At 41.1% G+C, this 23,540-nt stretch overlaps 1 protein-coding gene across 10 annotated transcripts in view; it reads left to right on the plus strand.

The window, feature by feature from the left end:
• Positions 1-23,540, plus strand: part of TTC37 (tetratricopeptide repeat domain 37) — an 80,316-nt gene that overhangs the window by 49,831 nt on the left and 6,945 nt on the right. For all 10 annotated transcript variants that reach the window (XM_030567065.1, XM_030567066.1, XM_030567067.1 and 7 more), the window contains 10 exons: positions 4,524-4,601; positions 6,277-6,401; positions 7,479-7,602; positions 10,415-10,636; positions 11,556-11,628; positions 12,020-12,073; positions 12,189-12,300; positions 17,374-17,502; positions 19,743-19,864; positions 22,056-22,214. In XM_030567065.1, coding sequence (XP_030422925.1) covers positions 4,524-4,601; positions 6,277-6,401; positions 7,479-7,602; positions 10,415-10,636; positions 11,556-11,628; positions 12,020-12,073; positions 12,189-12,300; positions 17,374-17,502; positions 19,743-19,864; positions 22,056-22,214 — 1,198 coding nt within the window. The remainder of the gene's footprint in view (positions 1-4,523; positions 4,602-6,276; positions 6,402-7,478; positions 7,603-10,414; positions 10,637-11,555; positions 11,629-12,019; positions 12,074-12,188; positions 12,301-17,373; positions 17,503-19,742; positions 19,865-22,055; positions 22,215-23,540) is intronic.

A 23,540-nucleotide genomic window follows, 5' to 3' on the forward strand; every position in this document is an offset into this window, starting at 1 on the left:
GACCTACCAGACTGTTCCCTGGATACTTCCTCCCCTCTGTTTGCCAAGTGCCTTTCTTGCTTCCTCCCTGCATGGGCGTCTATAACATCAGACCTATGGGTCCTCAATATGGTGGCGCAGGGTTACACCCTTCAGTTACTTTCTACCCCACCTTCCGACCCACCCTTCCCGTCCCTCTTCAGGGACCCCTCTCACGAGAATCTTCTCGTACAGGAGGTAGAGAGTCTACTACAGATGGGTGTGGTGGAGGTAGTTCCTGTGGAGTTGTCATAACCTTAGTCCCAGATCTGGACCTTAGCGTCCAAAATATGGGGGTTAGCATGAAAACCTCCAAGCTTAGTTACCAGCTTGGACCTGGTACTTGCTGCCACCACCCAAAAAATTAGAGTGTTTTGGGGCACTCTGGTCCCCCTGAAAACCCTTCCCTGGGGACCCCAAGACCCAAATCCCTTGAGTCTCACAACAAAGGGAAATAATCCTTTTTCCCTTCCCCCCCTCCAGGTGCTCCTGGAGAGATACACAGACACAAGCTCTGTGAATCCAAACAGAGTGACTCCCCCTCTCCGTTCCCAGTCCTGGAAACAAAAAGGACTTTCCTATTCCCCAGAGGGAATGCAAAATCAGGCTAGCAAATCCAACGCACACAGATTTCCCCTGATTTCTTCCTCCCACCAATTCCGTGGTGAGTACAGACTCAATTTCCCTGAAGTAAAGAAAAACTCCAACAGGTCTTAAAAGAAAGCTTTATATAAAAAGAAAGAAAAAATACATACAAATGTTCTCTCTGTATTAAGGTGACACAACACAGGGTCGATTGCTTAAAAGAATATTGAATAAACAGCCTTATTCAAAAAGAATACAAATCAAAGCACTCCAGCACTTATATTCATGCAAATACCAAAGAAAAGAAACCATATAACTTACTATCTGATTTCTTTGTCCTTACACTTAGAGACAGAAGATTAGAAAACAGAACTACTTCTCCAAAGCTCAGAGAAAGCAGGCAGCCAGAAAACAAAGACTCAGACACAAACTTCCCTCCACCCAAAGTTGAAAAAATCCGGTTTCCTGATTGGTCCTCTGGTCAGGTGCTTCAGGTGAAAGAGACATTAACCCTTAGCTATCTGTTTATGACAGGAGTACAGGAACAAGGGGTTCTATTCCCGGTACTTTTTAATCCCCAAAGGCATGTATGGGCCACAGACCAGCCTAGACCTGTGGGGCTTGAACTTCTACTTAGCGAAACTGAAGTTTTGTATGGTCTCCCTGGCTTCCATCATCCCCTCCCTGGATCCGGGAGATTGGTACGCCGCCCTCAATCTGAAAGATGCGTACTTCCACATCACCATCTTTGAGGGACAGGGATGCTTCCTCTGGTTCATGGTAGGTCCCAACCACTATCGGTTTGCAGTCCTCCCATTTGGCCTACCAACAGCATCACAGATATTCACCAAGTGCATGTCAGTGGTGGTGGCTTTCCTCAGACATCGGGGTATCCAGATCTTCCTGTACCTCGATGACTGGCTCGTGAAGGGCAACTCCAGGTCCAAGGAGACATCACGGTGCTGCTAGCTGTGTGCCGTTGCCTCGGCCTGTTGGTGAAGGATGACAAATCCATGTTAGTTCCGGTACAGAGTATAGAGTTCAGCAGAGCGGTGCTCGACTTGACCTGCGCCAGGACATTCCTGCTGCTAGAGAGATTCAGGGTACTGACAGACCTCATTGCGGAAGTCTGCGTTTCCCCTGACCACAGTCAGGGTTTGCCTGTGCATACTAGATCACATGGTGGCATGTGCATACGTGGTGTGTCATACTAGGCTCCAGATGTAACCCTTGCAGCAATGGCTAGCGACAGTCTACTCCTAGTCCAGGGACCACCTGGAGAAGATCGCTACCATCCCCAGGATGGTACTTACCTTACTATGATGGTGGACCGACCCCAGGAAATTCCTGGAAGGAGTTGCCTTTGTCAGTATTCCTCACTCAGTTGAGTTGGTTTCAGATGCCTCGGACCTGGGATGGGGCAGGGTGCACCTCGGCACCCTCCAGACCCAAGGTATGTGGTCCCCCGAGGAAACAACACTACGCATAAACATCAAAGAGCTCAGCGCGGTGCACAGAGCATGCACGATCTTCCTACCTCACCTGTTGGGCAGAGTGGTCACAGTCCTCACAGACAACACAGCCTCGATGTTCTACATCAACAGGCAAGGTGGAGCGCGATCCTCGGCCCTTTGCCAGGAGGCACTCCATCTCTGGCACGTATGCATCAACCACGGAATCCATCTAGAAGTGTCACCTTCTGGGGGCCAAGAATATGCTAGCAGATCACCTCAGCAGGGACTTCTCCTCTCACCACGAATGGGTGCTCCACCCAGCTATAGCTGACATGATCTTCCAGAGGTGGGGAACTCACCAAGTGGATTTCTTCACCACCAGGCAGAACAGAAGGTGCCACAGGTTTTACTCTGGATGGGGTCTGGGCAAGGGCTCCCTCTCCGATGCCTTCCTCTTGCCGTGGGCAGGAAATCTGATGTATGCGTTCCTTCCAATTCCGCTCGTCAGCAAGGTCCTAGCAAAAAGCAAGAGGGACAGGGCAGAGGTTATCATGATCACCCTGGCGTGGCCTTGCCAGCTCTGGTTTAGGACACTATCAAGTTTGTCAGTGATCCGTCCTGGCCCCCTGCCAAACCAACTGGATCTGCTGTCACAGGATCACGGCTGACTCTTGCCTCCCAACCTTATGTCCCTCCACCTCACTGCGTGGATGTTTGCTGAGTAATGGGCCTGTTGGCACGGGGTCCAGAAGGTCCTCCTCAAGAGTAGAAACCCCTCGACTAGGCAGACCTTCCTGACAAAGTGGATGAGGTTCTCCCACTGGGCAGCCAAATGGGACATCTCCCCTTCGCATTCTTCAGTGCAGTCGATCTTGGACTACCTGCTTCATTTGAGGAAGCAGGGCCTAGCGCGCTGCTCTATCAGGGTGCACCTGGCGGCCATTTTGGTCTTTCATCCACCAATCCAGGGACAGACTGTGTTCTCCCATGACATGACGGTCAGGTTCCTTAGAGGCCTCGAGAGGCTCTTTCCTCAATCCGGTCCCCACCCTCTCAGTGGGAATTCAACTTGGTTCTCCCCAGGCTCATGGGTCTGCCCTTTGAGCCTTTGGCCTTGTGCTCCCTATCTCACTTATCATTGGAGGGTAGCTTTCCTGGTGGCAGTGACATCAGAGAGGTGAGTCTCCGAGCTGTGAGCCCTGACCTCAGAACTTCTGTACGTGGCCTTCTATAAGGACAAGATCCAGCTCCGGCCCCACCCGGCTTTCCTTTCCAAGGTGGTATCTGCTTTCCACATGAGGCAGGACATCTTTCTTCCGGTCTTCTCCCCTGAGCCCCAGGAGACTAGTGAAGAGAGGCGCCTTCACACTTTCGGCATAAGAAGGGCTCTGCATTTCTACCTTTATCTGTCAAACCTTTCCGTAAGTTGACTCAGCTTTTCCTCTCTACAGCTGATAGGATGAAGGGCCTCCCAGTGTCCACACAAAGGATTTCTAACTGGATCACCTCTTGCATTCGGACCCGCTGTGAGTTAGCGGGAGTCCCTCTGCTGTCAATTGTCAGAGCCCACTCGACTAGAGCATAGGCATCCTCGGTGGCCTTCCTGGCACACGTTCTGACTCGGGACATCTGTAAAGCCATGACGTGGTCCTCGGTACACACATTCATGGCCCACTATGCCATCACGCAGCAGACCAGGGATGATGCTGGGTTTGGCAGAGCTGTGTTGTAATCTACATGTCCATGAACTCCTTACCCGCCTCCAGGGGTACTGCTGGGAGTCACCTAAGTTGAATGGACATGAGCAATCACTTGGAGAAAAGACAGTTACCTTTTTTCGTAACTAGTGTTCTTGAAGAGTGTTGCTCATATCCATTCCATGACTTGTCCTCCTTCCCCACTGTCTAAGTTTCCGGCAAGAAGGAACTGAGGGTGGAAGGCACCAGCGGTGACCCTTCTTCTTCTGCATACACGTGTCACTCCAGCGGGTACCAGAGCTGGTCCCCTACGGATACCGCTGAGGGAAAGCTTCCAGCACTGGTACATGTGGCGAGCTCACACACCTAAGTTGAATGGACATGAGGAACACATTTCGCAGAACACCAGTTACAGAAAAAGGTAACTGTCTTTTTTTTTCAAAGAAGTGCAAATTAATGCCTTTCATGGAAATTACCACAGAACCTTGCAGTATATTGAATCTTTCAATATGATTTTGGAAACTAAGTATCGTTGCCTTGTCTCTACTGCAGGGAACCACAGTTCTTCCCCAAAAGTAGGGATAATATGGATGCAGTAGTGATCACTGAACACAGCAAATGTTTGTAATTTTAAGCCATTATTAAAGAGACAGAAAAACACTTACAGTGCAGATAAGTCACTGGCAGTAATAAGCAAAAGTATAACAACCATTTGCTTGTACTCTTGGGCTTATTTGTGAATTACTTGTTCTTTATGATCACTTTCAAGGGCGGTCTCATTGCTGAAGAACTCTGAAGATAAAGAGAAGTATAACATATCAATGCAAAATTATGGTAGATCACTCTGGTAAGCAGTGTTTATTTTGTTTTTTAAGTTGTTACCTCTTGCAGTATCACAGTATTACATTGTGTAATTCCACCACAGAAAAAGGAGTGGCCACATCCTTCATTTAATGGGTACTTTATGGCAGATGATAAGCTATTCATATTTAACTTTCATTTTAATCTTAAACCATTTTTATCATATGCAGCACAAAATTTAGAGCTTCAGTATCTTATTTGTACCTTCATTATATTGCTTTCACAGTTTCCCATTCTTTAAGCTCTGAGCTGTACCCATAATAATTCAACAGTTAGGTTTAACTTAGCATTACTTGTCTCTATTTATGTAGTGCGCAGAAGGAAGCTCAAACTCTCTTGTTTTTCTACCTGCCATCTGACTTGGAATTTATTCCCTTTCTTTTTGCAGGTAATCCAGTTTGTAGTGTGAGTAGTTAGCTGTTGTATGTTGTCAATACTTTTTAAAGCAAGAATTTTTTTGTTGAGATCAGTGTCCAACCGTTCTAGGAGGTTGCCCATATTGGAGTCTAAAGTTATGTGAGAAATCCTCATAGAGTGACATCTTGTGTCTGGTATTCCTGGAATGGGGTTGCTCTTGTAGCAGAGCTGTGCTATTGCTTTGACCTTTGGGGTCATGCTGACTGACTTGAACTAGTTCTTATAAACAGCACCATTGCATAGATAATGCTACTCTTTATGATGTCTGCCTCAACAGTCAGAAGCATCAGTACCTTCTAGTCCTCTGATTCCATCTCAGGGGCATAGGATGGAGAGAATCTTGACATCAGAGGACACTTTCAACCTGCTTCCTTTGTGGTGGCTTCAGCTCTGTTAAGCAAGGTTTTTGAAGTAAATCTTTCTTAAGCAGGAAATACCTACCTCTGACCTCAACATGAGTGATAGAACCACTGCCATCATCCCAGAGAAGTCATATCTTCCCATGATATTTATTTTTCTAAGAGGATCTTGGTAGACTAAGAGGATCTTGGTAGACTAAAAAGACTCACTAACTGTTGTGATGATGTCCTCATTCCATGTTGCATGTATTGTATGTGAGTGTGGTCATTTCTGGTCTTCCAGAAAGAATTCAAAACGATGCAACATTTTTGTGCAAGTACAAAGTTCCCAAGATTGTTAATAAACTTTAGTAAATAGTCCTATTGCATTTCTGCTATGATGGTCTTATTCATAGTAAGATTGCCAAATCTATTCTTCCTCCCCCCCCCCATAGCAATCACTAGGCAGTATCTTTGTATCACACTATAATATCATTCCCTGGATTATATAGGGGATCAATTAAAATTAGTGTGCTCATATGTTGATACACACATCAGAGAGCTCCAACAAGCCGTAACTGTATTTATTTTGCAAATCTGACTAAACATAGTATTTCTGAGCTAGTAACACAGGCTCTAAGCTTTCATGTAAGTGAAATGGGATTGCAAATATCCACATTAACAATAAGTTGGGACTCCACCTAGAATGAAGGGTTGAGGGTACCCTAATAGTTCTACATTTCTTTAAACCAAAATTCACCCCTTTCGTTTTAATGTACTAGGCTTCTAAAAGACAGTGTTAGTGAATTTAGTTGATGGTTGTACAGATTATGAATTGATCCTGCTTAAAACTGCAGTTCAAAGCTGATTTGGGGCATATCTTTTTTTTTTTTTTTTTTTTTCCAGTGCCATAGGTCAATATGACAAGGCCATCCAGGCTTACATGTCCACTCCTCTCGCAGAGTTAGATGCCATTGTAGGAGTTGCACTAGCTTACTTCAAGAAAGGGCTTTTACAAGACAGCATTAAAGGTAAGTGTCTGTTTAAACAAAGGTGCAGTACATGGCCTGACACTAAAGGAATATGGCATTTTCTAGATAAACACTTACCCCCTTTTGACTTTGTACATCTGAACGAAAAATTCTGTCCCAACTTATGCATGCATTGGGATAGTATGGGGTATAATAAAGGCAGATAATTTTCAGATTTTCATATAAAATTCATCATAATCACCAGACTGCTACTCAGAAATTTGCCATGAGCTATTACAGTGTACTGGAAAAAATATCTTTTACATATCAATTGACATTTTCAAGGCAGAACAGTGTGGCAGTACCAGTACTTGCTTACTCTGTACATCCAGTATGAGAGGGTAAGGAAGTAAAGGTTTTATGAACAAAGGTGGAGGCTAAACTTTAAAATTGGGTTTTTGCTGCTTGGGTCAGGGAATCTTGAAACATCAAGAGAATCAGGGCCAGCTCCAGGCCCCAGCGTGCCAAGCGCATGCTTGGGGCAGCATGCTGCAGGGGGCACTCTGCCAGTTGCCGGGAGGGTGGCAGGTGGCTCTGGTGGACCTCCCGCAGGCGTCCCTGCGGCGGGTCCGCTGGTCCTGCGGCTCCGGTGGAGCATCCGCAGGCGTCCCTGCGGAGGGTCCGCTGGTCCTGCGGCTTCGGTGGACCTCCTGCGGACCTCCACCGGAGCCGCGCGAGCAGCAGAGCGCCCCCCACGGTGTGCTGCCGTGCTTGGGGCGGTGAAATGGCTAGAGCCGGCCCTGAAGAGAATGTATTCCTTTCTTAGATGTTCCTTTATCACGTTTCAACAATTTTTAGCATTCATTACACATGAAAATTTATTTAGGTTTCAAAGTCAAACTCTCAAAAGTTAGGAAATTCCAGATTTACAGTTGCACGTGCTTGTGCAACCTTAATTCTGCCCCTTTGTGTCCAACCTGTGCACTGAATGTGGTGCAGGTCCAGTAGGGAAAAACGTATGTGATCATATAACTAAAGACTCTCATAGTGCATATACATGTCTGTAGCTTGTCATTCCAGAATGCTTTTAAATCTTAGTTGCTTTTCTAAATTCTTATCTTAATTTAATATTCCCAGCCTATGAGACAGCCTTATCTCTTGCCAAATCTGAACAAGACAAAGCCCATATCTTGACAGCCCTTGCAATATTGGAGTACAAACAGAATAAAGTGGATGCTGCAAAGACATTGCTGTTTAAATGGTATGTGGGTAGTGTAGAATGAGTGTGTGAGAGAGAGACCTTGTCAGAATTTGAAAGTGCCGTTGGAAGCTTTAACTTGGAAGTTTTTGGGGGGGCTTACTTTCTTTTAGCCCAAAAGTAATGAGGTACAAACACTGAAGGCAGCTTTGTAAACTTATCTAAAAGCAGTGGTAATGTACCTACCAGTAGTACTTATCTTCACATTTGTTGAGTACCTTGCTGTGTATGTTTAAAATGTGTGTTTAAATTTAGGAAAAGTGTGTGTGTGTGGTGTTCAGCTACAAGAAATGTAACTTTTTCTTATTAAAGTAATTAAAAATCCCCCAAAGAATAATGTTCTAAGCACCACAGTGTCATGGCAGCACTCTCTAGATTTCACTTGAAGATCAGCAGTCCTGTTTCACCTCTGCATTTTATAAGTGTTTTTTTATCTTTCAGCACTTGGAAGACTACAAAAGTGTCTGGTCTGTTACTGGGCAGTTGACAGCCAGAAATTAGCCTCTACCATTTCAGCTCCCAGTGTTGAGCAGAATGGCTGACATTACTTTCCCTGTTTATCAAAGAATACTGTGTCGGAAACGTGGCCATATTGACCACCTCCATCCTGCTAGCAAATCCTCAGGTTACTGAAACGATGGAGATCTGCTACCTGGTGCTTTAAATCCTGAGTAATTGATGATTAACATGATGTAGGAAAATGTTATTTCTAGTTAGTCACGAAAGTGCTCTTTCTATTTTTAATATAAATTTCAACAATGAGTGCTTCCTACATAGCATTAATCACTAGCATTAAAGAAAACTAGTAAATGCTCTGGAAATGCATCATTTTTAACTGGAAGCATGTAACATTACAAAGTGAAATCTGTCAAGACTTTAAATTGTACTGTTGGGTTTTACCCCCATACAGAGGACTGATGGCAACACACAAACTTTCAGAAAAGAATTTCACATAATTAGACATATATGGTGTCTATAGCTGATATTAAATAGTATAACTGTTGTCTTGTGTTGGAGTCAGAAGAAACAAAAGGTCTAACTGTTCAACCTATTCTTTTGTGCTTTTTATAACATAAGTATATTTTTCCATCTGTAGTTCACAAAATTTGGTTAACCAAGATGTTGGAGGTTTGTTTTCCTTCCGCTGATTAGCAACACAGCATAGAAGTAGGACATTAAATTTTTGACCTCCAGTGAAATCATCAATATGAAAACGAAACAATAGGACCAATATTTTTAGGAACCTTTTCATATTCCATTGCTAAATTACAACAGGTATCTCCTTGATATTCATATTTATTTCCAATTTTAGGATGTGACCACCAAATAAATGATTCCTCATCATCCCACATTCTGATAGTTATTTGTTTCCTTTTAATTTGATCAGATGATACTGCAGCAATTTTCTCTTATATCAGAACATCTTGAATTTGTGCAATCGCTTGTGATGTACTGGGGTTTTTTGCATCAGTTTTTCTCCCTGCAGCTCTCCCACTTCTTCATGGAAAGCAGTTCTGCTTCTGCATTAATACTATTCAAAGCTTTCTATAAAACTAGTAGATAACAGCTACTTTTGTACTTATTTAAACAGCAATATAGTTAGTTGTTTTTAATACGTTTTTAGAATACTCTTTATAGAGATGAACATTATTTTGAGTAAATAAAAGCAATTAATTCATTGGGCTTTGATTCTGTATTCCAATTTCCCCTCTAAAGTTTCACCAGCAGTGGCTAATGCACATACATTTCATTTTAATTTCCTAACCTCCTTGCACATGTTTCCTTCATGGAAAGTGCAGCACATATAGTTAAGCATGTGGAACAGCAGGACTAATCGACTGACTGCACTGCAAATTGTCTCCCTTCTTGATTCCTGTTGCTATAGCATGGAGTTACAATAGTCGTATTTGTATTCCTGTACAGTGCAGACTGCTAAATATGAGATACTGACAGAAGATGTAAATATTCTTTCCCCTCCCCCATCTGTTTTTTTAAACTGGGAAATGCATATATCCTGTACCCTGAATGCTAGCTCTGTGCAGATTTTATTACTCAAACACAATTTTAACTTAGATGATCTTGGAAAATTATACAGAAATTCTACGGCTACCTGAAACACAATTTTATGTAAGAGGGAATTCTTTTCCTGGCAGAGATTTGATCCTTTTTACTCTACGGAATCTAAATCAAAGCTCTCATAACAAAATTATTTAAATCACATGTCAAATACTGCCATGCCCTTAGATAGTGTGGGGGAGGGGGGAAGCAAACCTCCTTCCCAAAAATCAGATTGCTTAGTATGAGTAATTGAGTTTATATATATATAAAGATTATGTCTACTATTGGAGACAAGTTTGCTTCAAGAGAAAGTAGATGCGTAGAGTTCAGGAGATATTTGTCTCCATTACCATTCATTTTTTATGGCTGCTCTTTTTAAACAAAGACAACTAAACATGCCCAATTCTTGCCAAGCAATAGTCATGAGCTTTAAAAGCTGAAACCCACATTACTCCTTGTACTCAATATTATCCAAAGGACTTAAGAATATTGATGTAAGACTGAGTTTGAGAGTCTCGTCATGAGACATTAATTCAGTGCACCACATTATTGTGGATTAGGAATTCAAACATACTGTGAGCTAAAGAGGATGTTTTGTTGCTCTGAAGAGGTAGTTACAATTTGGAGCGAATCTTGTAAGTTACTGTTTGTTGCACTTACAACACTATAACTAGTGGAAGTAGATGACAAATCCTGCAAACTATACTTGAGGCTAGTATTGTGTTACATAATAACTTGTTTTCCATTGGATTTACAGCTCTATATTAAAGGAACCTACCACAGAAAGCCTGCAGGCTCTGTGCACTCTAGGTCTGGCGAAGCAGGATGCTACACTTGCAACAGCAGCCCTTAAAGAATTACTGAAGCACACAAAAAGCAAGGATAATGTTTATGAGAGATGCCTTATTACATCTGCTGTGTATGCACTGCAAGGTAGAAATGTGGGAGTGCAGAGGCAAGCTTCCAAAGCTGTCCATAGGTGTGTAGTCTGCATTTTTGTACATTAATGGCAATTAAATTTTTACCCTCCCAAAATTATCCTTTTAAAACTTTGTGAGTGTTGGAACAAGACTTACTAAGCAAATATCTACACTTTTACAACATACCTCGAGACAAACTCTGGTATCTTAAGAGTGTCGAGCATCATTCATTTAGATGAAGTCAAATGGTAGGAGCTGCCTTTATTCTTTCATTTCTGAAATACTATCATACCACCTTTTTATGGGATCAGATTGTTTGTTTTACTCTTAGGACCACATTACACTGTGGTACGCAGTTATGAATGTACTTATGGTCAGCATGTGTACCATAAACTTCTGTGTGCTCATTGTCCAGTCTCTGGATTGTTCTATAGAATCTTACCGATAAAGCTAGGAAAAGTCTGCATTGCACCAGATTCTTCTCTGCACTGATCCCTCAGGTTTTATCTAATGTAATCTTAAATGGTTTCTTAGGCAGTTGATTCTATTAGCTTAATGTTTTTTGATTAACTTAAATGTGGGGGAGGCGGCATTAAGTTTCAAACTGTTGCTCTTGGTTATGCCATTAACAACCAACAACTTGTACTATCACCTCTCAAATGTTTCCAGATTATCTTAAAATCGCTTATCCCAGAGCAGGTTTCTGATCTTTAATAACATGTCCCTGTTTTTTGACGACACTGATATATTAGGGAGAATACAGTCTATCTAATCTATAATCATATATGTCTAATCACTTTAAGTCAGTAGCCAAGGAAGCTGTTTGCCTAACTTTTTTTAAGATTAGAGATGTGAGAGTTGATTACAGTAGGAGGTATGAAAGTAGATGCCTATCCAGAGATGTGACAAGCAGGATTCACGTGGCTAAGTAATTTCTATAGGAAATGCAAATCTGAATATACTTACTCTCTTCTGTAGTAACCCAGATGATCCTGCCCTTTGGGCTCTTCTGTCTCGACTTGTTCCTCTGTATACGCCACAAAATGCAAAGGTATGTGTGTTACAATTATCATATATTAAGCTATGACCATATGTTAAGCAACGTATATTTATATTTGAGTAGAGTTCAGTAATACATTTTTTATTATGCTATTGTACACTAATTAACAAGAACTACTATTATGATTGCTTTCACAATTGCATTTCTGACAGGTCGCATGCACAACTATCTTCTTTGTGTGTATGCTTTAACAAAAGCAGTGATGCTCTCCTTAAAATAAATAAAAACACTATGCATCAGCTTGGAAGAGAAAATACTTGAATGGAAAATTAGTTCAGATTGCTGATCAAAGTCAAGATCAGAAAAATGATCACATTTCAACATCCCTTGTAAAACCCTGGCATTAAACAATAGTGATGTAATCTTGTAATTTATCTTGTAGGGTGGAGCTGTGGCAGGAAATGTTGCTCATATACTTGATTTAAACCATGGAAAGGTTTGTTTTTCACTTCAGACTTTTTAATTCAATAAATAATCCTAAAGTGAACATGTTTTGGCATTTTATAAAGTAATATTGAAGCACTTTAATGTTGCTTATTCTTCATGTGTAGAAAGCCCTGCTGCATACTGCAGTTAATCAGTTGGCGATGGGATGTCATTCAGCTGAAGATGAGAAAAACAATGCACTGAAAGATATCCAAAAGGCAGTCCATCTTTTTCCAGGTGATCATTACTCTATCACAGACATTCATACTATGTTTTTTATTTTAAACTTCTTGTATTTGTTAGACGGGATTCCAGTAATATTTCAGGGAGAGTCCTTTGTAAAATAGAACTAGCTTTCCAGGGACTGTTTAAACACATCAAGGGATAAGAAAGTGCTGAAGTTGAGGCTCGCTCTGACAACATTGGAAATTATTTAATCTCCCAATGAGAGAAGAGATTTGTGGTGGTGGTTGTTTCACACACCAGGCACACAATTTGAATACTCAATGAATTATATAACCTGCTGCACTGACCAGGAAAGATGTATTCATGATTTTTGAGAGTTTGGATTGCAAACAGTGTATTAATTTATTGAATGTTGGTTAGTACTATAGGCAGCTGTCCTGTTAGCAAACGGCAATCTTTGTTGTTATAGTAAATGCAAAACTAATGTTGAGATTCTGAAATCGAGTACTCAGATGTCAAATACCAAAATGTTGAATTTCTTCTACAATGTTAATGCTGTGGTATGTATTAACATAATACATAAAAACTAAACTTTTTTATCACTTTCTCACAGATGTAGGATGGTTTGACACTTTCTGTAGCTTTGTTTCGTTTTCCAGTATTTATTCATTGTTCTCCTTCACATCCCTTCTCAAAAAATCTCCTCTGCTATGATGCCTACAAAAACTTGAACAGTGTAGGCTGCTGGTGTGCTGAGATCACTGCCTGTCATGCTGATCAATACTGTCTTATTGTTCCATCTGTTGTATGTTGTCTTACACATACATTGAGATTTCCCTGGAGCATTAGACACTGTCCCAATGCGACCCTGGTCCGTGACCTGGATTTGTAGGCACTATGATAATGCAAATAATTGTATAGGTGGGTCTGATACTGGTGCGTGTTAGCTTTGTTGCCCAATGCTTCTCATAAGACTCTGTTTTCAGGTACTTACGACTTTGTCAAACTTTTACCCATTTGTCTAAAATTTTCCATAGTGAGTATCGGCCTATAGGCTGAATTTTAGTTTGGAAAATTTCAGCCAGAACAGTTCAGTTGTTTTTGGTAATGGGGTTAAGAGAAAATACACTTTTCCATTAAAAAAAAAAAAATTCTGGTGATCTTTTCTGTCAGCAAAGTTAGCACCTTGTGCTTTGGAGTCCAGGACAGGGTAGTGGCCTTTGTGTGATTGGATGTGCCTTTTTTCCATCCCTATGAAAACTTGCCCAAATTAAGTCAAATTATAAAACCTAGACTAAACCCAGTTTGTACGTGCTCATAGAGGTTATGGACATTTTAGCTGCTAAAATCAAGGAAGATTCCATCCACTCTGAGCATGTTTGAGCCTCTAGTGCTGACTGGTCTGGGCGGGCACCATCCCCACAGAGCAACTTAGCATGCTACCTTCAGCTCAAGACTACAAGGGCAAAGCTAGACTTTCCCTGTAATAGCTGCTTCAGTCTGGGCACTGGAACTGAGAGTAAAGTCTCTGTCTCTCCTGTGCTTTCAGTGATCTCCCTGCTGACACTTGGCAGCCCAGAGGAAGAAGCAATCTAATTTGAATGCAGAGGGGACCAGGTGGGAGGGAAAGGAGTTAATTGTGGCAAGTAGTCTGAGACTGGTACAGAGGAGAGCAGGCAGAGACACCAAGAGTGGAAGCAGAAGAGTGGAGGCTGGGATTGGATAGGCAAGGAGAATGAGACTGGACAAGGAGTCGGGGTAGGGAAGAGACAGTATGGTACAGAGATCAGGATGGAGGGAACAGGGCAGAAGGGCAAGCCCTGAAATGAGCATAACAGTTTGACCTCTAGAGCACACTCCCCTCCAAAGCCTGGAATATAATATAGAATTCCTGAGTTACACCATTCCTCTGCCCATAACAATATCTGTGAAACGCACTGGCAAAGTTTGTGTGCCCCTGCCTCCCCACCGCCCCAATTCTGGTCCACAGAGGATGACAACTTACTACTTCTACTAACTTAAGTGGCAGAGGTCTGGGCAGTGGATCTTAAGTTTCCTCTCCTGCTGATGAACCATGTGGTTGTTGATACAGTGCTGCTTGATGGAATTTGTTTTTTCAGTTTGGTTTAAAAATAAAAACCTAGGAAGTTACACATGTTGTTCAGTGTGTGGCATGGGGGCCACACATTGCACCATGAAGAGAAAACACAACGCTGAATAGCTGCTCATTAAGTGAGCACCTGTCCACTCTACACTGAATGAGGCAGGGGTCCTATGTAATTAACTGCTGTATCATAATGCATGTACACAAGGGGGTGAATTAAGGTTGCCAAGGCATGCTTGATTCTGGCATTTCTTAACTTTTGAGTGCCTGAGTTTGCAACCTTAATACAGTAACTGAAGTGGGAACACTGGACTTGTATTGGACAGAAGTAAATGTTTGTTGAAAATGTGGAGCTGTTCTGGGATTGCAGAATATACAGAGATGTTCAGGGAGAAGTAGTTTCTTCACAAATGTTGGATAAAAATAAAATATTGTCCCATAACCTCTGAGTAGTGTTTGGAAACACTACAATAAGTGCACAGTTAAAGTATACAAAATTCCATCATTATGAAGCAAAGGAAACTATATTCCATGGAGCTTCCTAAAACATTCCCTTCTTTGTAATAACACTTAACATGTAGCCTAATCTAAAAGGGTTCTCTGGGACTCAGTGATGTCGCTGCTAGTACACAAAACTTCTCAGGCACTTAATGTAGAAGATATTGAGGTGGATTCTATGATATATGCTTTAGGAATTATTTGGAGGAAGTTCTGTGGCCTGTGTTGTAACGGAGGTCAGACTAGAGCAGTGGTTCTCAACCAGGGGTCTGTGAGCCCTTTCGGGGGGCTGCTGAGCACCATGGCTGAAACCCGGTGCCCCAAGCCCCAGTGCTGAAGCTGGGAGCAGCGTGGGGCTGAAGGCGGCGGTCCCCCCCCCATCCCACCCGGGAGTAGCGTAGGGCTGAAGCTGGCAACCCCAGTGCACTTCCCCCCGCTGAAGCTGGGAGCTGCACTGGGAGTTCCTCCCCCCCCGCACTCAGTCCCTAGCTTACCCCCTGCCTGCACCCTGAGCTACTGCTCTGCCCGCACACAGCCCCTATCTACCCCCTCTCTGCACCTTGAGCAATTTTCAAACTTTATGAACTGAATCCCCCCCTTTGAGTTAAATTTTTTTGTTCTGTCCCCGCGGCCCCAGCCCAGACAGGCGGAGTAGCCTCCTGAGTGAGTCGGGGTGGAGGGTGGCGCTCCCTCCCTGGACCATGCTGTGCGGAGTTGGCTGGAGCCCCACCAGCCCTTGCTCCCCCAAAACAGAAGTAAAACTATGCCTGAGGGTCCGCTTCAGCTTCAGCCTCACTGCCTGGGGCTGAAGCCAAAGCCTGATTAGCTTCACAGGGCCTCCTGTGGCGTGGCGCCCTGGGCAATTGCCCTGCTTGCTAGCCCCTAACGCTGGCCCTGGCTTTTATGCAGAAAACCAATTGTCATGGCACAGTCAAGCCATGGAATTTTTATAGGATGTTCTGGGGGCCTCAGAAAGGAAAAAGGCTGAGAACCTCTGGACTAGTATTTTTTCTACTGAGCCCATCAACATATCTGACTGCCTTATTTTGTGCTTACTCATCAATAAAACTACTAATTCTGTCTGTAGAATACTTCTCATTAGTGGTGATGCATGATTCAGAAATAAAAGCGTGACTTTCCAATCTCAGGGGGAGTTTGCAGGGAGGACAGCTAAGGAATGTGGAGTCTTTAGGACTTATATCCTATGTGTAAACTGAGAAACGTCTTTTAGCCATTGATCCAACAAAAATGGAACTCTTCAGTGTCATTTTAGTCACTTTCCAGAATATAACTGCACATTAAGCCATTAGCTCTTTCCTCTAAGTGTGCTTATAGTGAAATATAAATCCTATTAAGATGTTGGATGCAATTTCACGTCTTAAAACAACATGGGTAGGGAGTGAGCAAAATGACTTGTATAGCTTTCTCTCCCTGCTCCCCAAACACCTTGTATTTCCTGTTTAGGCATATTTCGGCCTCGCTCTATCTGACTGTGTAACCTACACAGAATGGAGTACTTCAAAAGTACAGGATTAGAAATATTGTGCATATTCAGTGCTTCCCTTATTGGCAAGGATTGCAAGTAGTTTTCATATGAATGTGTTTGGTCTGTGTGAAATGATCTGTCCAGTTCCTAGTGAACCTATCACAATAGATGACCACCTTATCTGTGGTCTCTGCAAAGATGGATTGGGTCATAGAGACTAAACTAATTTCTCACTCCTGAAGGTCCATCTCTGTCAGGGTTTAAACAATTAAGAGTTGGTGAAACTTGTAATGTCACTGTCCATACTTTTTCATGCTCTACTTAGCACAGAATTCCAGGCTTTTAATTCAGCATCTCTTTAGCCATACATTTACTAATACATAAATTTTGAAATTTCCTCTTCAAAGTCAAATACTTTCCAGTGGAATAAAATTTATTTAATATTTTTTCTAAATATAGAATTTGCTTTTAAAAATGTTCTGCTAGAGCTTTGCATCTTTCTAATGGTATTTAAAATATTTTGTAGTTAAACATTTCTCCAACACCTAGATAAAACTTCTGTTTAAAATGAAAACAGTTTTCCATGTAATCCCTAATGCATATAGTATCACTTTTAATGAACTTTCAAACAGCTTGAAATTAAATCTCAGACAAGTACAGATCTTGAACAGAATGTTAAATCCCTAATACTTAAAATATGGACTTCCCATTTATGTGTCTGGTGACTAGTCTGCATTTACAAAAGAAAGTAAATATTGGAAACTCACAATCCCACTTCATTTAAATCATTTTTAAAATACCCTTTTCACAAGTTTGCATAGGACAATTACTTCAGTACTAAGGAAGAAAGTTATTGAGCCCCCTCACCAACCAAAGATCCCTTTGATTTCTTTAGTTGATTCTAACTATTTTTGTCTTGTATAATTTTTTATGGATCCCTTGACTGCTGTGATAAATCATATATCAATTGGAGACTTCTGTAAATGGCATGCTGATAATATTGAAAATATGGGCAATTTTAAAAATATGTTTTCAGATGATCCTGCTACATGGGCAGTGCTAATGGGTGCCTGCCATGCTGAAAATACTGTTGTCTATTTGAACAACACACAGCCTAAGAGAAGAAACCTAGAAATGACACTTGTAGCCACAGTTTCAGCCAAAAGTAAGTTATACAAACCTTAATTTTCATACTTTTCTAAGAGGAAAACAATCAATGCTTCTGGTTTGTGGGGTTTTTTGTTTTGTTTTTGTCTTGTAAAGTCGTCAATAGTAATGTAAAGAAAATTGCTTAGAAAAACATAACTCGCTTATACTAATTAAATGCAGGCTGGTAGTCACTCTCAAGCAACTGATCTTCTTAATATTAAACAATGCTTATATTGCTTTTCATCAGGGGCATTGCCATGTATTTTAACCTGTTTATAAGTTAGCATGTTCCCAGACGCACTTTTTTGGTTCAGCTGGATTTAAATAATGAATAAATAATGACAATCATAAGGAGAAAATGTCTAGCTTACTATCTGATTACTTCTTGCTTATGGTGATGAGTACTAACAACTCACTTCTTATTTCTAATGTGTATATGGATTGTCACAGTCCCTTTACAAGGCTGAGGCTTGGCTGTACCTCTGCCAGACTAAGTCTACCAAGGAGAGGGAATGAATACAAGGGTCATGTGACAGGGAGCATGTGACTAAGTACTGTGCTGGGAGACATAAGGGCAGCCTGTGATCATTCAGTGAGTACAGACCTGGAAGTGAGTGCTTCACTCAAAGCCTACAGAGATCAGGAAGAACATCCAGGAAAGGATTAGTGAGGAGGTCAAGACTGAGTAACTCTCCAGGGTCCTAGATTGGCCTAGGAGACAAACATGCAAGTAGCAGGGGCTTGCTAGGAGAAGATGCTCAGCAAGACGGGCCTAAAACCTGTACCAAGGATGGTGAGCCAGCAGGAAAGACTGGATGGTAGATTAGTGTTTGATGTATTAACAAAATTCAAAAGGGGAGAGTTAGTGAGAACACCTGCAGCATGAAGTCTGATTGAACTGGAAGGAAGGAGGAGCTGAGGCAGTAGCAGGTGTCTAAAGCCATACCAAGTAAACCCAACTACCATTCTATTAGGAACCAGAAATCCCATCTCCTTGAGCCTCTAAATAGAGTGAAGGTTCTAGTCTTTTCTACCTCCTCCCCATATGGCTCTTGGATCCTATCCTTCAGAAATGGATGTGATGTACCTCTGACGTTGGTGGCCATTTTATGAAGAGGGACCAGACGAGAGTGCCACAGTCACAGTACCACAGTGAACCGTGTGTAGAATTCACAGCACTGTCTAAAAAATGGCATAGTTGTACAGTAATATGAGCAGACGTTCTATGACTATTCATTCCAAATTTTAAAAAATGGTGATGTTTGGCTTTTAATGAATATTCTATCAAACAACTTTGCTAAGAAAAAGATTCAGAGTGAATGTTGAGCAAATAGTAAAATATTTGTTGAAAGAGACTTTTGAACTTAGAATCAGATTTCTGATGCAAAATATTGCTGTTCATAAGAGTTACTTATCCAACCCTGGAACACAAACAAAACAATGTAAATTGTGTCCAAGAAGCACTACTCAGCTCAACGCATACTTTGAATATCAAACACTCACAATGAACTGCTTTGTTTATAGACAAAAAGTTGTTCAAAATTTTTTACCAAACTTCTGCAAATGTAATGCATTTGAGAAAATCATAAGTTTTTGTGGACAATTCACAAATGGAAAAGAAGCTAATGATTACTCACAAATTACTACTTAAGTTCTCACTATAATACTTCTGAATACTAGTATCCTTGGCAGATAAGCAAAGGGTACAGGGTCAGAACTAAGATTATTTACAGAATCTTAACTCCATGTGTCCTGGCTTGGAAACATTTTATTTTCAATACTTCTGCAGTGGTCTGATATTTAAATCAATAAATTGATATATTATGTACTTTATGCTAAAGAAGTTTTGATCTGGGATAGCCTGCCTTTGTTCATTGTATCTGTAGCCTCCCTTAATAAAAGGGCTAATATTTGACTGACTTTTCTTATTATTTTGAAAATTAATTTCTGTAAAATGCATGCTTCAATTATTTTATCAACTCTACAAATTGATACCTACCTAAAAAACAAAATAAAAACTATGCTCTCTTTCTAAGTCTGTTTTGCTGTGTGTTTGTGTGTTTATATGTGGTGTGTATATAGTATGCATGTATGTCTGTAATAAAAATACCAGAGAGTACTGTCACTTAGCCTGTCTGACGTATAATCGTGATATGCACTAGATCTTCTTTACTCACTATGACTCAAGCCTGATGTGTGGCAGGGCACTAGAGCATATCCAACAATATATTCTTAAATGCATGTTTACATTTACAGCTAAAGAAATGGACCTTTCAGCTGAGTACATCGAGGCTCTTGAAGTCTGGTCTCTTTGTCAGGCTATTACTGGTTTAAAAGAGACTGGCAGAATTACAGAAGCTGAGGCTCTCTGCACAAAGGTATGGTTATTACCACTGTCACTGCTGCTTCATGACTTTGAGCGGAGCACTAATTCCTATGTATTATATATGCAATGGTAATAAACAGCAAAGGAGCAACAATCTGTTACAGCAGAGCACAGCCCAAATGCATAAACTGACTTTTTTTCACCTTTTAGTAAAGGAAAGACTATTCTTTATCAGTAGTTTTATAATTCTGTTTAAATTGGTTAAATAATTTGTTCACCAGTCATGTTCAGTACATTATAGCACAAAAATCCCTACTTCAACCTGATCTTATCCCATCTATCTTCATGTGCTTATCTTGTCCCTCCTCACTTATGCCAGCAAAAAATAAATTCTTACAAAAGTTCCAAAGGCATTTTCTCCAAGTCCAGAGGGAAATGCAGTTGGCTGTATTGTGGGATGAATGACTTGCTGTGTACTCAGTCACACTGATTTATTCACTTCCTAGCCCACACTCAATTTTCAGAATCTTGACTGCAATCCAAAGTGATAGGTACCATTTAAACTACACCAGACTGAATCACCTGAATCATTACAAGTGTTTGCATTGCTAAAGAAAAATTAAGTAAATGGTAAAAAAATTCAGAAAATCTTATGAAAGCGTTTGTAGTTTGTTGATTTTCTAGTCTCAGAATAAATTTCTTTTTTGAAGTGGCATGTGTGAAGTGACAGAAATACCACCTTGGCAGAAGTATTTGCAAAGCAGCCCATAGATCTAGTATATAAGCCATTCACCAAACATTCCAAAATAAATACCTAATTCTTAGCCAATGTGGCTTTTTTACGAAGGCTGTTGCTGTGGTGACCCAGTCAACCTACTTTTCTCATGTATCACCTTCTCCCTGGCCGCCACAATCTCTCTTAAGATGCTGTTGGTTACTGCCCTTGAGTAAGGTTCAGTGGACATGCCACCTTTTGAAGAGAAGAAATTCTCTTGCTTGTCATTTTTCCTTTAATCAGCATATCCATTGACCTTCCTGTACAGGAATACGTTAACAAGATAATTAGTTTGTACATATTTTCCTCAGGAAAATATCTGTATAGTTGATTTTTTAAAAATGTTAATTAATCTTACTATGGTTTCATGTCTTAGTAAATTTAGGTTGGATAGCACTTTTCCTTGGGAGGGAGTTATGAGGTAGGTCCTCTGTCCTTGAAAGCTCTAATCACCTCAAGATCTGCAGAAAGAATCTGACTGAGGAGTGAAGCTCAGGAACATACCTGTCTGTTTTTCTTCTCTGAGCTAGGCAAGACTATTTACCTATGTGAGACCATTCCTTAGTTGTTGAGGGTGAAACTGCTGCAAATACCAATCTCTGACTGGGGACCAAATTGCATCTACTAGACTGTTGCCTATTTAACCCTCTGGAATAGCTTGGAATGTTTTTGATTATTAAAATATCTGTTACATATGGAGTCACTTAATTCCCAAGATACACCTTTTGCTCCAGATAAATACCCTTTAAAAAGTAATCTGGGTTGAACTAGGTTTTTGAAATGTGTACTGATTTGGACAGTGAAGAACCAGTCTGTAAGTAATATTTTGGGACTTTACTGCTAATGTAAAGAAAAGTGCACACATTAGAACCACGTGATGGCTGCTGTTTTATTCTGAAATCATTCCTGGAAGGGAAAGTGTGCTTATGTGTGGCGTCTCCTTCCCACAAAGACAAAATAAATTGAGGACACTGCCCTGAGAATTCACAAGTCCCTGGAGATATGCTTAAGGCCAGTTCCAACCACATGATGGCCCTGTGCCTCTACATGAGCTTTGAGATTCCTTCTCTCCTCTGGCTTCTGGGCCCCATGGAGTCATTAGACTCCTATTCCTTGTTCTTCCTCTTCACTTTGGATATCTGCCCCTCAACCCCACCTGTAAGTATGGGGGAGGTGCAAGACTTTGGACAGATTCCCTGTGGGACTTGAACAATGATTGTTCCTTGCTCACTTCCTTGTGCAAATCCTTGATCCTGCAGACAGCTTTCAGGAACCTTCCTGATGTGCAGAAAAGGAGAGATTAATAAACAGAAATAGTCTGCTGCAAGTGAATCATAAGGAGGGGGCAATTCTCCTTTCCTATTTTTCTGTGAAAAACGAGAAGTATTATTAAGAATGTTCTCAATTTTAAAATATATCTTCTAATAATTCTTGCATTTAACTAATTAAAAACTGGTTTTGGTTTTAGGGTTTAAAAAGTTGCCCTAATCACCCAGATCTGTTCCTGCTCTTGAGACAAGTTCAGTGTAAACAGCTTTTTCAGTCACACAAAGAGCTTCCAGATGCCATTTTGGAGGAACTTCATAAAACTGTCATGTCCAACTCCACTTCAGTAACAGCATGGCATGTAAGTGGACTCTTTCTTCCTGTTTCAATACACATCCCTATTATAGAGGATTATCTGAGAAGGGACTCTCTGAGTTAACACTCCTCCTCTTTACACACTAACAGCTGGTGAGTTGTGAGTACTAGATAATGATCTCTATTAGAGAACTGAAAGTACATAGTCCTCCTTATGAAGGCAGGAAAAGTGTAAATTTATGTTAACTTAATTAGGTAAACATATGTTGTGAAATTTGCCGATCTTGACTTCCACATCACAGGTCCACAGTGAAACGTAGTTTAATGTACTATAACATGTTACTAAGCACAAGTAAATGGTTCCTGAACAGTGTACAAAAAACTGGACGTGTGCTGTCCCTATGTTTCCTTCTGTTTGCACTCTCTGCACAGGTGAGTAACTCTTTCCCCTTGTTCAAGAGCATCAGGACTACCCAATTCCCTGGCACATTTTAAAGAGAAAAAAAGAAACCGTTCTTTCCTTTCCTTATTCCTGGAAAAGAAGATCTAACTAAGCTTGCCAATATTGTATTTCAAAAAAGGGACAGTTTTCTTAAGCAACCCCACCCTTATATTATTTATATAAATAATATAATGAAAACATTCTTATTAGTACTATTCATTTTGCACAGAAAAATATGAGGAGAGTAATCATTCCTCAAGAATCACCTCTGTGCGTTCATATTACCCACCCACCTTCCCTCTCTTCCTCGGTTCTAGGTAACATCAGGACTCTGCAGCTAGGGAGAAGAGACTACTGGTTTTCCCCCCATCCCAATGTACACTGCTTTAAGACAGTTCTACTGCTTAATGATGGATGCAAAAATCCAACAAGCATAAATATAGAGGCAACTCTCTAAAATAAATTCTTAGGAAAGTTTAGAATTGTGCCCCTGCTCTCCACTCTGAGAGTCGTAAACTGTGCCAGTAGCAGAGGACCATGGGAGAGGGATCATCTAGGGAGAGGTTTAGACTGAAAGAATAGTTGTCTAGATTCTTTCATTGTTTAATGGCTGCTTCATGATCTAACGGATAGCTTTCTGTATAAGCATGACTTACTGATGTTGGAACATCTAGAGTATATATGAAAGGATTTACAAACTCCTGATTTATTTTGCACCAATAAATTTTCATGTCAGTACAAAATAAGCCTCAGTTATAGTCCCTTGCCAACCTCTCTGTAAGAGGATTTCACTCTAGTGTGCTGATGGAGCAAGCAGAAGGATGAAAGCACTAGGTTAGTCGGACTCCCCTAATTCCATTACCATCTGTAGCTCCTCCAACAGGAACCTCCTGTCTGCAGAAGTTCAGGTTGTTGTCTGGCAAAAAGGAT

Source organism: Gopherus evgoodei, chromosome 6 (genome assembly GCF_007399415.2).
Source record: "Gopherus evgoodei ecotype Sinaloan lineage chromosome 6, rGopEvg1_v1.p, whole genome shotgun sequence".
Taxonomy (NCBI): domain Eukaryota; kingdom Metazoa; phylum Chordata; order Testudines; family Testudinidae; genus Gopherus; species Gopherus evgoodei.